Here is a 12,836-nt window from a genome sequence, read left to right as displayed (position 1 = left end):
TAAACCCTAAACTCTAAACCTTAAGACCCGCATGGTCCAGACTCCAAAGATGGTGAGAGAAAATAGGGGCGGCGGGAGGGGGATGCAGAAGACGGCCGATTTCGGGGTTGTGACCCTTTTGCGAAATTTTAGCGAGATCTGACTCCATCTAAAAGTATTTCGAGATCCGACCCTTTTACTACCGCCAAGGTCGATAGTGGTAGGGTATAACAACCTACCGCCGAGGCCCTTGGCGGAAGGAGCGCACGCCCTACCGTAAATTTTATCTAAGTATCAAACACAGTGTGTACTCACCTACAGCCGGGCGCATCGGCGGTAGGGGTATGCAGGCTACTGCCAACCTATTTTGCGGTAGGGCAACACTGTGTTGACGTGGATAAGTTGCCTACCTTCAGGGGTCTTGACGGTAAGCTATTATACCCTATCACTATTGACCTTAGCGGTAGCAAAAGGAACAAATCGTGAAATACTTTTTAATAAGGTCAGATCTGACTAAACTTTAGCAGAAGAGTCAAAACACGAAAATCGGCTACAGAAGACAACCGGATGAGGCAGTATCGACACGAAAGAAAGATGGGCACGCAGGAAACATTCGTCCACCGTCACCACCACCATGGCGCGTCCACGAATCGCACAATATAACGGCGGCGCTTTGCCTTTCCCAGCAGACGAAGAGTGAAGAAAATGCACGAAACCGATACCACATACACAGCCCACTTAATGCGTTTGTTGAATAATCGGCCAAGTAAACGTGAGGAAAGTTTCGCAAAAAAAAAAAGTAAACGTGAGGGAGGTGATTTGACGGGCCAACACCGCAGCAGTCGCACAAGAGAAGTAGGAGCGGCGGTGATTGGAATCTTCATGAGCAAGGCATGCTGGCTTCATGCCACGCGCCTCCTTGGGAAGAGAAGCGAACAGATGATTTAGCCGAGCGCTCGTCATTTTTTTTCATGGTCGTCTCTTTGTCCTCCAGCTACGAGAGAGTTTGTGAGCGAAGGAAGAAGAAGGAACATAATCGGACGCGGTGTTTTTGAGCTCGAGCACAAATGTGCTCGATATCTGGGTGGTACAGTAGTGTCTCGGGATTTGGCACATTAAATGGCTGGGCGAACTTCGTGAGCGACCGCAAATATGAAAAAGAAGAAATACGCATGAGCTGTGGGCCAGGACAAAGACGGAGGAACGGCGAACGTAGACGGCAGGAAGTTGAGCCGTGGCTCAACTCGTCGGTCTCCATCCTGGTCCGTGGATCAGGATACGTTCTTTTCGTTAAATCTGCCGACGGAGGAGTAAATGTGAGGATTTGGGGGACAGGTGGGGGCAGACCGGTGATACCATCGTCTCCTACCTCTCAAGCTGGATTTTTTCAATAGCGAGAGGGTTGATTTTGCGGGGCTGCGATTCCCCAAAGAAAGCCGCGTCCACAGGTTGGTATGGAGTTCCTGATCTAGCCAATTAGACTTTGCCCGATCTGATGTTTTTGCTCGATTTTGGATCCTGTGGTGTCGATCTGCAATTTGGTCCTCATGCTGCGCAGATCCATGGTGCTTGAGGAGGTTAAATGATAGTGACGTCACAATGGAACCCCTCCAAATCTCCAATACCCAGTGAGTGCGCTGATTGTGGGAACGGAGCAGCATCAGACACCCCGGTGAGAGCTTTGATGGGAAGATTTGTGTGCTGGAGGTGAAGGTGGGTCATAGGAAGGGTTTACCGCAGGCTTCACAAACGATAGGGAAGATGGACCCCTGAGCTCCACGATGGAGCTGCAGGTATTTTCGTGCTCAACACAATAGTTCTGAAATTAATGGTGCGAATCTGAATAATCTTATTTTGTATGTGTGTGGTTGATTGCACATAATATGTGGTGCAAATCTGAACAATTTCTGGTTGTAATTACAAGAGTACAGTACAGGGACACATCATTTGATTGTGAGCTGAATGATTCGGCATGCACCTATTGTTGTGCCCCTAGATAAATTATTACACCAAAAATTGTTAACTGAAATGATAGACTGTCTATGTTGCAAAATTCATGTGATTGCTTGTAATTATGAGACCACATACTGGGTAATTTATTAGATGTTGTACAGAATGTCAGGAATTGGATGATATGGCCAGTAGACCACATATCGATAGGTCATGGAAAAATTGGTTGGAGCAGAAAATGTGACTTGTAAGATAGAATGCAACTGTAAATATTGAGGTTGCAGTGCATTATGTTCATGAAGTAGAGTTAGCAAGCCCTATGGAAACTGTGGGCATTAACGAACTTGTATAAAGTATCGAACAATAAGGGAATGGGAGAAATTAATGAATATAAGTCAATGAAATGAATTCAAGAAAGTATAGTAACTTATTTTTACATACTCTTGTGCGCATCTGTGCTTTGCTTGCAGAGTGCGGATCGGTGGAACAGGAATACTTTTCTGGTCTGTGGCAAACTGTCGCATTTAACGCTCGGAGGAGGTTGGGTGTGCAGGCGTTGTTTCGTTCATGATGCCCCAAGATTCTCTTCTTCCACTGCACGTAACAGGGGAGCTCGCAGCGTGTCGAGTAGCGGGGAAGAGCAGACGCCTGGGAGATGGAGTTCTTGATGCAACCAATTAATAGGTAAGCCGTGGAATCTATCTTTTTGCATCGAGTTTCTAAGATCGATCTGCCTTGTGCTCAACTGTTGTGCGAAATTCACTCTGCTGGAGGAGGTCAGTGACAGTGATGTCCTGATGGAGCCGCTCCATCAACCTGTGCTGCAGCCGTAGGTAAGGTGGAGCAAGCATCGGTGCGTCATTAACTCATTACCCTGTGATCGCGTCCACGAGAGAGTTGGAGCAAGCGACAGCGGCGGCCCTGAGTGTGGACATGCAGATCTGTGAGGCGGAAGCGGTGGTGGCTGCACAAAGGGATAGCTCACCGCAAGCACCCGAACAATTAATCCGGCAAGCACCTGGATAGAGGCGCAGGTGTGTTTCTGCTTGCATATTATTTGTGTCTGTCAGATGTTTGTTTTTTTAGCATGGGCTTGGTTGATAAAAGACTGTCAAGGGCTCAAGGCTAGTAAATTTGTGCAGCTAATTCTAATTTTATGCATGGTTGAGCTCATGCGTGACAACAAGTGTTAAAAGAGATTGGCTCCCAAAAGCTGGTTCAAATTTATGACTACAAACAGTGTATATGACCCTATTTTATCATGATGTATGTTGTTTGGTGACTTAATTTTAGGCAACACATAGTCTTGATATGGATCCAATTTTTTTGACATCATACCAGGAGAGTTGTAGTTAGTTAGTACTCCCTCCATTTCAATGAAGAAGTGTGCACACATTTCAAAATTTAGTCGCTGACAGCATGTGAAGCACGATTCAAGTATATGGACAAATATCAATTTATTTATGGTGCATATGAATATGTACATGCATATCATGGACCTGGTACATTTGAATATGTTCATGCATATTGTGGAGCTGGTTGGACTAGGTGACACTAGTGTTGAGGCTTACTACCGTCTCATTGCTTTGTTCAAGTACTGCATGGTGTAAAATGCAACCATTCACAGAAGCTGGAGATGGGCTATGTTTGGAGGATAGGATTGCTCAAAATGGAGTTGTTATCAAACATATATATGGAGGTGAAAGGAGGTGTTGCGCAAATCATGCGACTGATGTACTGCATGATGCAATCAGTGGCAACAATAATTTAACTAATGTGCCAGGCAATGGTAGGTTTATTGGCTCCTGCTAAGAGCAAGGAGATGGGTCGACCAACGACGAGCAGGGGTTGAAGAGAAAACAGATTTTGCACCATTTGTCGGTGGCAAGGTCACAAGAGGACACGAGAGAAACAGATTTCGGCAATGTTCCAAAGCAGCCTCAGAAACCTGCAAGAACAATGGAGTTGAGGGACTCCGTCCAAAGAATTGTACCAGGTCTGCCGAATTAAGGTTGACGGGAGAAAACATAATTTTGATGCCAAGAGGAGCTTAGTTTATCTGTTACAGATTTTGCGAGGGTGTTTGTAGTGTTGTTTTAGTTTGCTACAGAGAGTGCTTAGTTTATGTGCTTAATGGCCAGTCACTAATTGTTGTTTGTGAAATGACAAGATCAGGACTAAAATTCAATGTTTCTGTGTTATACCTTTACTTTGTGATTTCTGTACTGATCTAATCAAGCCAAATGTTTGGTGTTCTGACATGGGCTGTAGCATTTAAGAGTACAGATATGGGGTGTATGTCGGTTAAAATGGTTTCTACAAAATGTCTGTCTGGGAATTTGTCAAATAATGAAGTTTTGGAATGGTTGTTGCACTCCTGGGAACAGACTCAAGTGTTGAGTGCTGATGGCTGATTAGTGTTCGCATTTAAAGCAAACTTGTACTGCTCATAGGTTCAAACGAGGTCGAGCGTTTTGAAATGTGAAGTTGACTGTTGTCCCATGGCTCACCACCCACTGGTTTGGGTTCCAATTTTCCCAACCAATCTTCTCTTGCTGCTTGCTGTTGCATTCTTGATGATTTTTTAATTTACTCTAGTCTCCAGTTTGCTAATCAGTTTGCTCATTCTGCTTGGCTGGGTGGGGTGGCTTTTGCATTAATGGGACGGCCATAGCAGTACGGGAGACAGCCCAGAACGTCAATTGGATTCTAGACTTTTTTTGACGTGAATGGGATTCTGTACCTGAGGTAAACCTAACGGCAAAGGCTGCAATGATTATCTGACCGCTGTGGGCCATATGGACTGTGCAAATCAATATACTGCGCAACATACGTCCAGAAATACGAGGACCAGACCGAATCTTAGAACAAATGGACATCTGAGATATCATGTGCATTTGTGCACAGACTCAGATGGGCACTTTCCAACATAATCGTTTTTCTCACTTGCTCGGTTTTAAAAAAAGGTCCAGGTTTTTTAGACAGAGAAAATACAGTGTTGGGAATACTTATAAGGACATCTTCAACGCCGATCCTCAAACCGCCCGCATACGTCCTGACCATGCTGTCCGAACCGCGGAAGCCATCAAACGCGGGTCTGTATCGATGTGCCGAGCGGTCCGCACGTGTTTTCTCCCACAAACCGAACATAAAGGAAGGGGGGCTTTGCAGGCGTCTGAACCGCTTCCAAGCCCGCATCTGACCGCCCTGACCCACCCAAACCCCCTCCCTCACCTGCGCGCGCTTTCGGCCCGAAACGGTTAGCACCGCTGCAGGAGCGTCAATACCGCATTCGTGCCCGCCCAGAGCGGACGCAACCTCTCACTGGCCCGGCATTGAAGCGGCACGCCAGCCTAGAGAGCGCCGCCCGCGCTGCTTCCTGGTGCAGGCGACCACTCCGTGTTCAAACGACATGACGGTTGTCCGTCCGTCGCGCCCACATTAATGACGCACGGTTGTCGAGACGGCTACTTCGGCGCCACCCGTACGTCCCTCTGCCGCCCACCATTGCTATATAAACTGTTACCCCGGCCATAGCCGCAGTCATCGGCCTTTGATTCTTTTCTCCTCTGCGCACCACTCCCACCATGGCTTCCTCGCGCTTGAAACCTCTCTGGGACGGGCTAACGACGGACGAGAAGAAGGAGATGGCCGCAATTTCTGCCGGCTGGCTGGCCGGCGGGCAGTCGGAGGACGACGATGTCCCAATGGAGGACACGACCGACGACGAACCGGCGCCACCCTCCTCCTCCGCGCCACCATCGCCGGTGCATTGCACCATGACCATAACCGAGGCACGTGCCAATTACATGGATATGACGCGGGAGGAGCAGTTCTAGGAGGCGCAGGTCGACACCGCCTATAACCACCATCTCCTCCACGCGGAGGAACAACTTGTCGCCAGCAGGGCGATCACGCCAGACGCGAACCTGGCGGAGCAGGCAGCGATGTTCGAGTCTTACCGCTTCGCCTGCGAGATCTGCCTCGCCCGCTGGCGGTACCGCCAGCATCAAGCGGGACTGGAGGCCGCATACAAGGAGTTCGACAAGGCGGCGGACGAGGTGCGGGGCAAGACCGAGAACAAGGTGGAGGACATCGCCGGCTCTGCCGATGCCGCGCCCCGCCGCCACGACCACGAAGCCAGCACATCTGCGGGCACCGCTAGCAACGAGGAAGAGTAGAACACTGTAGGTCACCGCCACTCGGGTCCCAAGAAGGCCATCACTCCTCCCCTGCCGATGAAGCCAAGCTTGGTGGGTTGAACATCGACGGCCGATTAGCCTCTTGGCAGCGACGTGGAGGCAAACAACTTCGATTCCCGAGGCTCTAGAGGCAAAGGCGAAGCTGGGGAGCACCGAGGCGGATCCGGAGAAGGCAAAGCTTCAGTTCTCGGGGCTCATGGCCGGACACGGGGAACGGGCGCAGACAATCATAGATTAGGTGAATCAGACCTGGCCAAACAGGCCGGCCCGGCACGGCACGACACGGCCTGTGCTAATGTGCCTGGCCCGGCATGGCCCGCCGTGGCATGTTTAATAGCTGGGCCGTGCTGTGCCGGCCCACGGGCGCTGCTCCTTGGCCCAGGCATGGCCTGATTAGTAAACGGGCCGGCCCCATGGCCCGTTTAGCACGCTGGGCTGTACATTTCAACCTGTTGGGCTGGTTTTTTGGCCTATTGGGCTATATTTTAGGTATACATATGTAAAAAAAATCTGAAAATTATATAAAAAATTAAACGAGCCGTGCCATGCCGGCCCGCGTGCCCAGGCTCCAGGCCCAGGCACGGCCCAAGGCGTGCCGCGTGCCGGGCACAGCCCGTTTAGCCCGTGTCGTGCCTGGCCCATGGCGGGCTGTGCGGGCGTGCTCGCGGGCTGGCCTGTTTGGCCCGGCCCGTTTGGCCAGCTATAAGGCGAATTAATTATACCTCCAGAGCCGGACGAGCACTGCTTTTAGTTGAAGTATGTCAGAAATGTAATGAAATCCGTGATGTTTATATGAAATATGTTATGTTTATATGAAATCTGGCCGTGTTTGAACGAATTTCGTCTGGTTAGTTTGAATTGTCGTTCAAATATATGCAAGCAACGTTGGATGATGGCCTCCCGCATCCGTGTCCGCGGACGGATGCGAGAGAAAATTTGCAGGTCACCATTGAAGATGCCCTAAATACTACATTTTTTATGAAGGCCAAACGACTCAAAGTAATTAAAACTACTAAATCATTGAAGGCGCGTGCCCATCTACTTTAGCACTATAATATTAGTGATTGATGGAATTGTATTGAAGGTATTTTACTCTAACAAAATTAGTATATGAATTATGATATAACATGTATCTTAATTAGTATTTTTTTGGTAGGAATATGTTGGTGGAGTCCAACCAAGGAAGTAACTCAGCAATTTAGCGTTTGATACAAAATTTAAACATTATTAGGCCCCATACCATATATGTGCAAAGATATTATTATTACTATCATCATCAATCATTAAGGTAGTATAAATGATCCTCCAACAAACAATAGATGGTATTTTCCCCAGAAATCACATCTTGCCAAAAATATATAAATTGTGCTCTATTAGGACGTTGACGCCCGAGCACCTGTACATCGCCATGCACGTCTATATTTTTGGTAGCATACAAGAAATTTATTTAAATATATACAATGAAACATGTATCAAATGTCTCATGTAAGATAAATCACCAAAGCCTGATCATAAGTGTGTTCTTATATGCTAGAATTTTTAGAGAAAACACAGAGAACTCTGAAGGCGACACACAATGAGCCTCCAACAACCTCTCTAAGCACTAAAATCATAAGCACATATGTCACCTTGTGCAATCTTGGTTTCTCCTGTTGATTGTACTTGGTTAGTTGTTTGACCTTCCGATCGTAAGGCACACATTTTTCCTTATTTTACCGCAGTTTATCAATTGGTGGTTGTGTAAACTGATAAATTCATCAAAATCTAGTAGTTTTGGTTCTCCTACATCAGACAAATATATTGAGCGACAAAACAGTACATATATCAATTGAAAAAACATTGCTTCCAGAGGTTTAAGAATAGTATTTCTTCACATATCAAGCTTGAATTCATTCGCAGAAAAAGAGCTTTGGATTTGATTCAAAATATCACGACGGTGAAACCTATGAATGATAATGATATTAATAGTCTAGGTATTACAACACTACAGAGTCTGTGCGAAGATCTTGTTCCCACTACGGGGATAGAGAACGAGGAGTTAGAGAATGATGAGATGGATACTGTTTCAGAGGGGTATGTGGCCCCTTTGCAACCAGAGGTTTCCGCTCATCCGGTGATTAATCATGAGGACGAGGCTGTTGTGCAGGATAAACCAAAACGATCCTGGAAGAGGAAGGTTTACCGCACATCGGCAATTCGTAGGAGTGCGAGAGTCAAATAAAAGAAAAAAATTATGATGAAAAATGAAAGGGATCTTTTGGAATAGCAGAGGTCTAACAGACTTGGCTAAAAGAAGATTCCTTGCAGAAACGTCGGTAGAGCAACAACTTGATTTTATTGCCCCGCTTGAGACAAGTAGAGATAACTTCACGTCAAAATTCCTCAAAACCATTTCAGGAGGGGTTGATTTCGATTGGCATTGCTTGCCCCCAAGAGGTCGATCTGGAGGGATACTTCTTGGGGTTAAGTGTGAATCGCTCGAAGTAATAAATGTGGTCCATGGGAATTTTGCCGTTAAATTTTGTGTGAGGTCGAAAGTTGACATATTCAGATGGGTTTTGATGGCTGTATATGGTGCGGCTCAACCAGAACTTAAACCTAACTTCTTTGCAGACATGGTGAGGATCTATGGGGATGAAAGGTTGCCTATCCTTGTGGGGGAAGACTTCAATATCATTAGAAAGAGAGAGAAGAAAAATAATGACAACTTCGACGTAAGATGGTCATTAAGGACAGTAAAACCGAGTCTAAAGCGAGCCTTCTCAACGATTTGCATTTTTAACCGTCCGTTTTCACGATCTCAGTGTTTCTGGTCGTTGAATCTCCCTGTAAAGCAATCTATCCCGCATGTGGTAATACTGGGCCTGCTGTCCTATGGGCAGAGCGAGCCCCCACAGCGATTTGGGTTTTCCACCGTCCGTTTTCGCGATCAGGACGTTTTTGGCCGTCGGATCGCTGTGTATAGCCATCGCTCCCGCACTGGCCCAGCTGTCCTGTGGGGGTGTGGGCTGCTGCTCCACAGGCCGAAAGGAAGCCCTCTGGTAAACAGGGCCTTCAGCGAGCCCATTGTCTAACCGAGGGTCGCTCGCGCTCGTAAAAAACGTCTCGCTGGAGGGGATCGAAGCGGCGCTCGATACAGAGGACTAGGAGCGAGGGGATCGATCCCATCGCGCGCCTCGAGGGGAGAGGAACGGATCGGTCGGCGATCGTCCAGCCGGGTGCTGCCGTCGCGGAACCGGAAGCTGTGGTTGCGGCTCTTCCTCTAGAGCCACCGCAACCTACACCAGCCCTGGTCGGCGAGCCTGAGCGATGAAGGCACTCCGGCGGACGGTACCTCCGCATCGCCGAGGAGGAGGACGAAGGTGGCAACGACCAGATCCTGGACCTCGCCGACTGCGTGGTACGGCCTTGTCCCGTCGGGGCCGGGGTTGCGCGGCCGCCGCCGACGTCGCCAAGCCAACATCATCGTTCAGTCCCTCAACGGCTTCTCCTCCACGGTGCACACCTCTGGGATGGGCCTGAAGGTCATGCTGATGATCATGCCCTTCTCCGACCTGCGCGCAGTCAACCTCTACGGCATCGGTAAGCACTGTCACTATAAGCCAGTAAGGTCGATCAAACATTGTCAATTTCTACTATACCAGATAGTTGTACTTTCAGACTTTCAGTAACTAGATAGCACAGCTTCTCTTGCTGAATTTGGGTGTCATGTTCATGTAGTTCATATCTCATCCAGATCGCTGCCGAAGGGTCTGTACTCGCTGGATCTGTCGCTGAACAAGATCATGTTGAGAGGCTCCGGGAACTGACGAAGTTGTGCGCGCTCAACCTCAGCTACAACCGGATTTCATGCATCGGCCGTGGTAAGTCACAGCCTTTTCAGATTCAGGGTACTTGCATTGCGCTGCACATCTTCAGTAAATTCCTTATATCTCTAAAGTATTTCCGCAAATAAGAACAGTCTGATTCATACTTTTCTCATGCAACAATCCAGCATAGTTCATTCTATGGGCGACACTCATAAATCAGTATGTGTTTGCAACAACATAGAGGATAGTATGGGTTTACTATTTTGCGTATCAGGTAAATTTTGATTTGCTACAGAATCTTGAGATCCCTGTTGTGACCTATCGCAAGGAAGGACAATAAATGGATGTTGATTTGAGTGTCCAGTCTTAAGCTACTGCAGAATATAACTTGAATGCTATCAAAGAATTCTTTCCCTTAAATGTATATTTCATTGGAGGAAAGCTAGGTTTATTTGGTGAAGAAGGTACTGGAACACAGATTTATATATGGAATTTAGATAGGTGGGGTAAAGACTACACCTTGGACTGGAACTCAGGGAGGACTGATGAAAACCCCACAGACGAAGTTCATAGAGACATATTAATCTGGTCAAAAATAGTCAGATCACGTCCAGGTGTGTGTTCTACTTTTGCTCTTGACACAAGAAATAAACTTCTAGGCTCAATTTGAGATAAATGAATTTAATATTTATAGCTTTAAAGTTGATATTTGGGGGCTTGATGAGCATGTAGTTAACTAGCTTCACACACATTAAGTACTCTAATGCCATGCATGACTTTGTGACGTCGAACTTAGTCTTCTCAATTTCGTTGTTCTGGTTTCTTCTGTCTGCATGCACTTTGCTTTATGGAAATTCTAAAAACGTGGCATGGCTTGACTTGTTGATTAATTATAGTATGTAGGTCTCATTGGACTATTCACTTCACTCTTGTATTGATTATTGAAGTTATCTTCCGGAATCCTCGAATGAAAATAACAGTCCAAGGGGGTCTCAGGTAAATGCACATGTCATATATCTTTATATTGTTGGGCAAAATATATCCCTGTTTACAGTTTATGTTGTTTCTAGGTCAAAGCGCGCCCTTTGGGCAAGACCCTTAACACGACTTCAGTGATTTCTGGTGACATTGCGGGAAGGACCATTCAGTTGACTATTGGAATGGGCAAAGCAGAATGGGACAGAACGAACTGTGGGGTTTTCTTGTATTGATGTGGTCGACTAATAGAGGTGGGATTAGATGTCATTGTATTAAATGACTAACTTGACCATCTTCAGCTAGCTAGATGCCCGTTTGTCCAACCACCTTTGTTTCGTGGCTGTTACCACAGTATATATATTAATTATAAAACAAGTTAAGCTACCACAAACTGAGCCTTTGTGGTGCTCATAGGCTGCAGTGCTTTTACTCCATTAGAGTACCCTTCTTTCTGGCATTGCGAGCTGTGGTGGGTAGGAGTGTGTAGTTAACCCCATGTGTGTTGCAGGAAGGTTGAGAATTTTCATGTTCATTGTATTAGTTGTACCTTACAAACAACAAATGTTTGTTTCGTTGCATGAAGCCATTTGCACCTTTAACAATTTACATGTATTTTACACTTTACAGTACTTCCATACCTTAAGTGTGAATATTCTTGCCTCTTCACATATGCATGCTTTTTCTAACATTTGATTTTTGTGTTCTTAGTCTTACAAACGAGTTGGAGGTCAAATGCATAATGCTGACACGGGACGTGGAGTAATAGGAGTTGCAGATATTACAGATCTCTTCTATGGTTCATAATATCTTGGCTTTGGTAGGGATGTTGTTCAGCTTCACCTTCTTTGAATAAACTAGTCCATATATCCTGCAGGACGGTGAAGATGGCAATTCATGGGTTCTTAACAGCAAACAAGGGGTCCAAGATTGTGAAATGTATGCTGACCGAGAGGAATGGCTGGGTAGCAGTATGGATGGATATAGCTGGGAGATAAATTTCGACAATGTAGAATTATTATGAATTTAGACATACTCCTTCCGTCCCACAATAGAGTAGCTTATATTGGGAAATCTCAAAATAACATTTACTGATTTAAGGAAATTCTCATGTAGATTTAAATATGGGGTTTGAATCATGCTTCAAATATCAGGATATAAGCAGCCTTGAAAGAGATCATGAGAACCTGCAAGGGCATTATTCAACGTTATAAACATTACATATCATATAGTTGGGTTATGCCCTTAAATCTTGAGTTCCTTCTTCTCAAAGTTAGCCCATTTTGTTCTAAAGTTCTTTGTGGACGCTCTGTGTTCATTTTATATCATATAGTGACAGGTCTTACAGCTGAAGAAAAGATATTTACTGCTCCATATGTTTTGTTTGTTATTCTTGTAAGAACAAGTAGCGATCCGTGCTATGTTTTCTTAATCCAGAAAGTTAAATTTGTTGATGTTCCTAAAAGATAAAAACATTTTTGGTACTTAATTTTTCATATTTCATGGCATAACAATGCGTGCCACACTACTTTCTTGCTAACCAGTCAGATTCCTCTTCATTTACATACCCATATTTTGGAAATGGAAAATGAAGGTAATAAAAACAAGCCACAAAAAAAAACACAATACTTCATACCGTTGCATACAAATGTATATAAATTACTTCATATCCGTAACAACTATGAGTCAAAATAGACGGGCGCAACAACGCACGCTGTCAATGATCTAGTTCATGTTTAATATGATCACTGAGAGTCTCAATCTGAGGGAGATTGGCCTCGCTGACAGACAGTACACATGGGCAAACACACTACCTGAACCGACTTATGAGAAGTTGGATCGGGTGCTCATCAGTGTAGAGTGGGAACAGAAGTTTCTTGGTAACTGTGTGTGCGCTTCAGAGAGCAATCTTTAATCATAC

The 12,836-nt window shown here is 45.9% G+C and overlaps 1 protein-coding gene across 1 annotated transcript; it reads left to right on the top strand.

Moving 5' to 3' along the window:
- Window positions 1–5,876: 5,876 nt before the first annotated feature.
- On the top strand, window positions 5,877–12,288 carry LOC123055752 (uncharacterized). Its single transcript, XM_044479628.1, has 7 exons — window positions 5,877–6,014; window positions 8,122–8,204; window positions 9,447–9,713; window positions 9,852–9,994; window positions 10,438–10,554; window positions 10,837–10,936; window positions 11,011–12,288. The coding sequence occupies exons 1-7, from the start codon at window positions 5,877–5,879 to the stop codon at window positions 11,054–11,056; spliced, it is 894 nt and encodes a 297-aa protein (XP_044335563.1). The 3' UTR covers window positions 11,057–12,288.
- The last annotated feature ends 548 nt before the right edge of the window (window positions 12,289–12,836 follow it).

This window comes from Triticum aestivum, chromosome 2D, assembly GCF_018294505.1.
Source record: "Triticum aestivum cultivar Chinese Spring chromosome 2D, IWGSC CS RefSeq v2.1, whole genome shotgun sequence".
Lineage (NCBI taxonomy): Eukaryota > Viridiplantae > Streptophyta > Magnoliopsida > Poales > Poaceae > Triticum > Triticum aestivum.
This window is presented reverse-complemented; position numbering and strand designations above follow the sequence as displayed.

Coding starts and splice junctions, on each gene's coding strand:
- LOC123055752 (XM_044479628.1), top strand. CDS start 5,877: ATGTTCGAGTCTTACCGCTTCGCCTGCGAGATCTGCCTCGCCCGCTGG. Junction 9,714..9,851: donor AGTCAACCTCTACGGCATCG/GTAAGCACTGTC, acceptor ATGTTCATGTAG/TTCATATCTCATCCAGATCG. Junction 9,995..10,437: donor GATTTCATGCATCGGCCGTG/GTAAGTCACAGC, acceptor TATGGAATTTAG/ATAGGTGGGGTAAAGACTAC.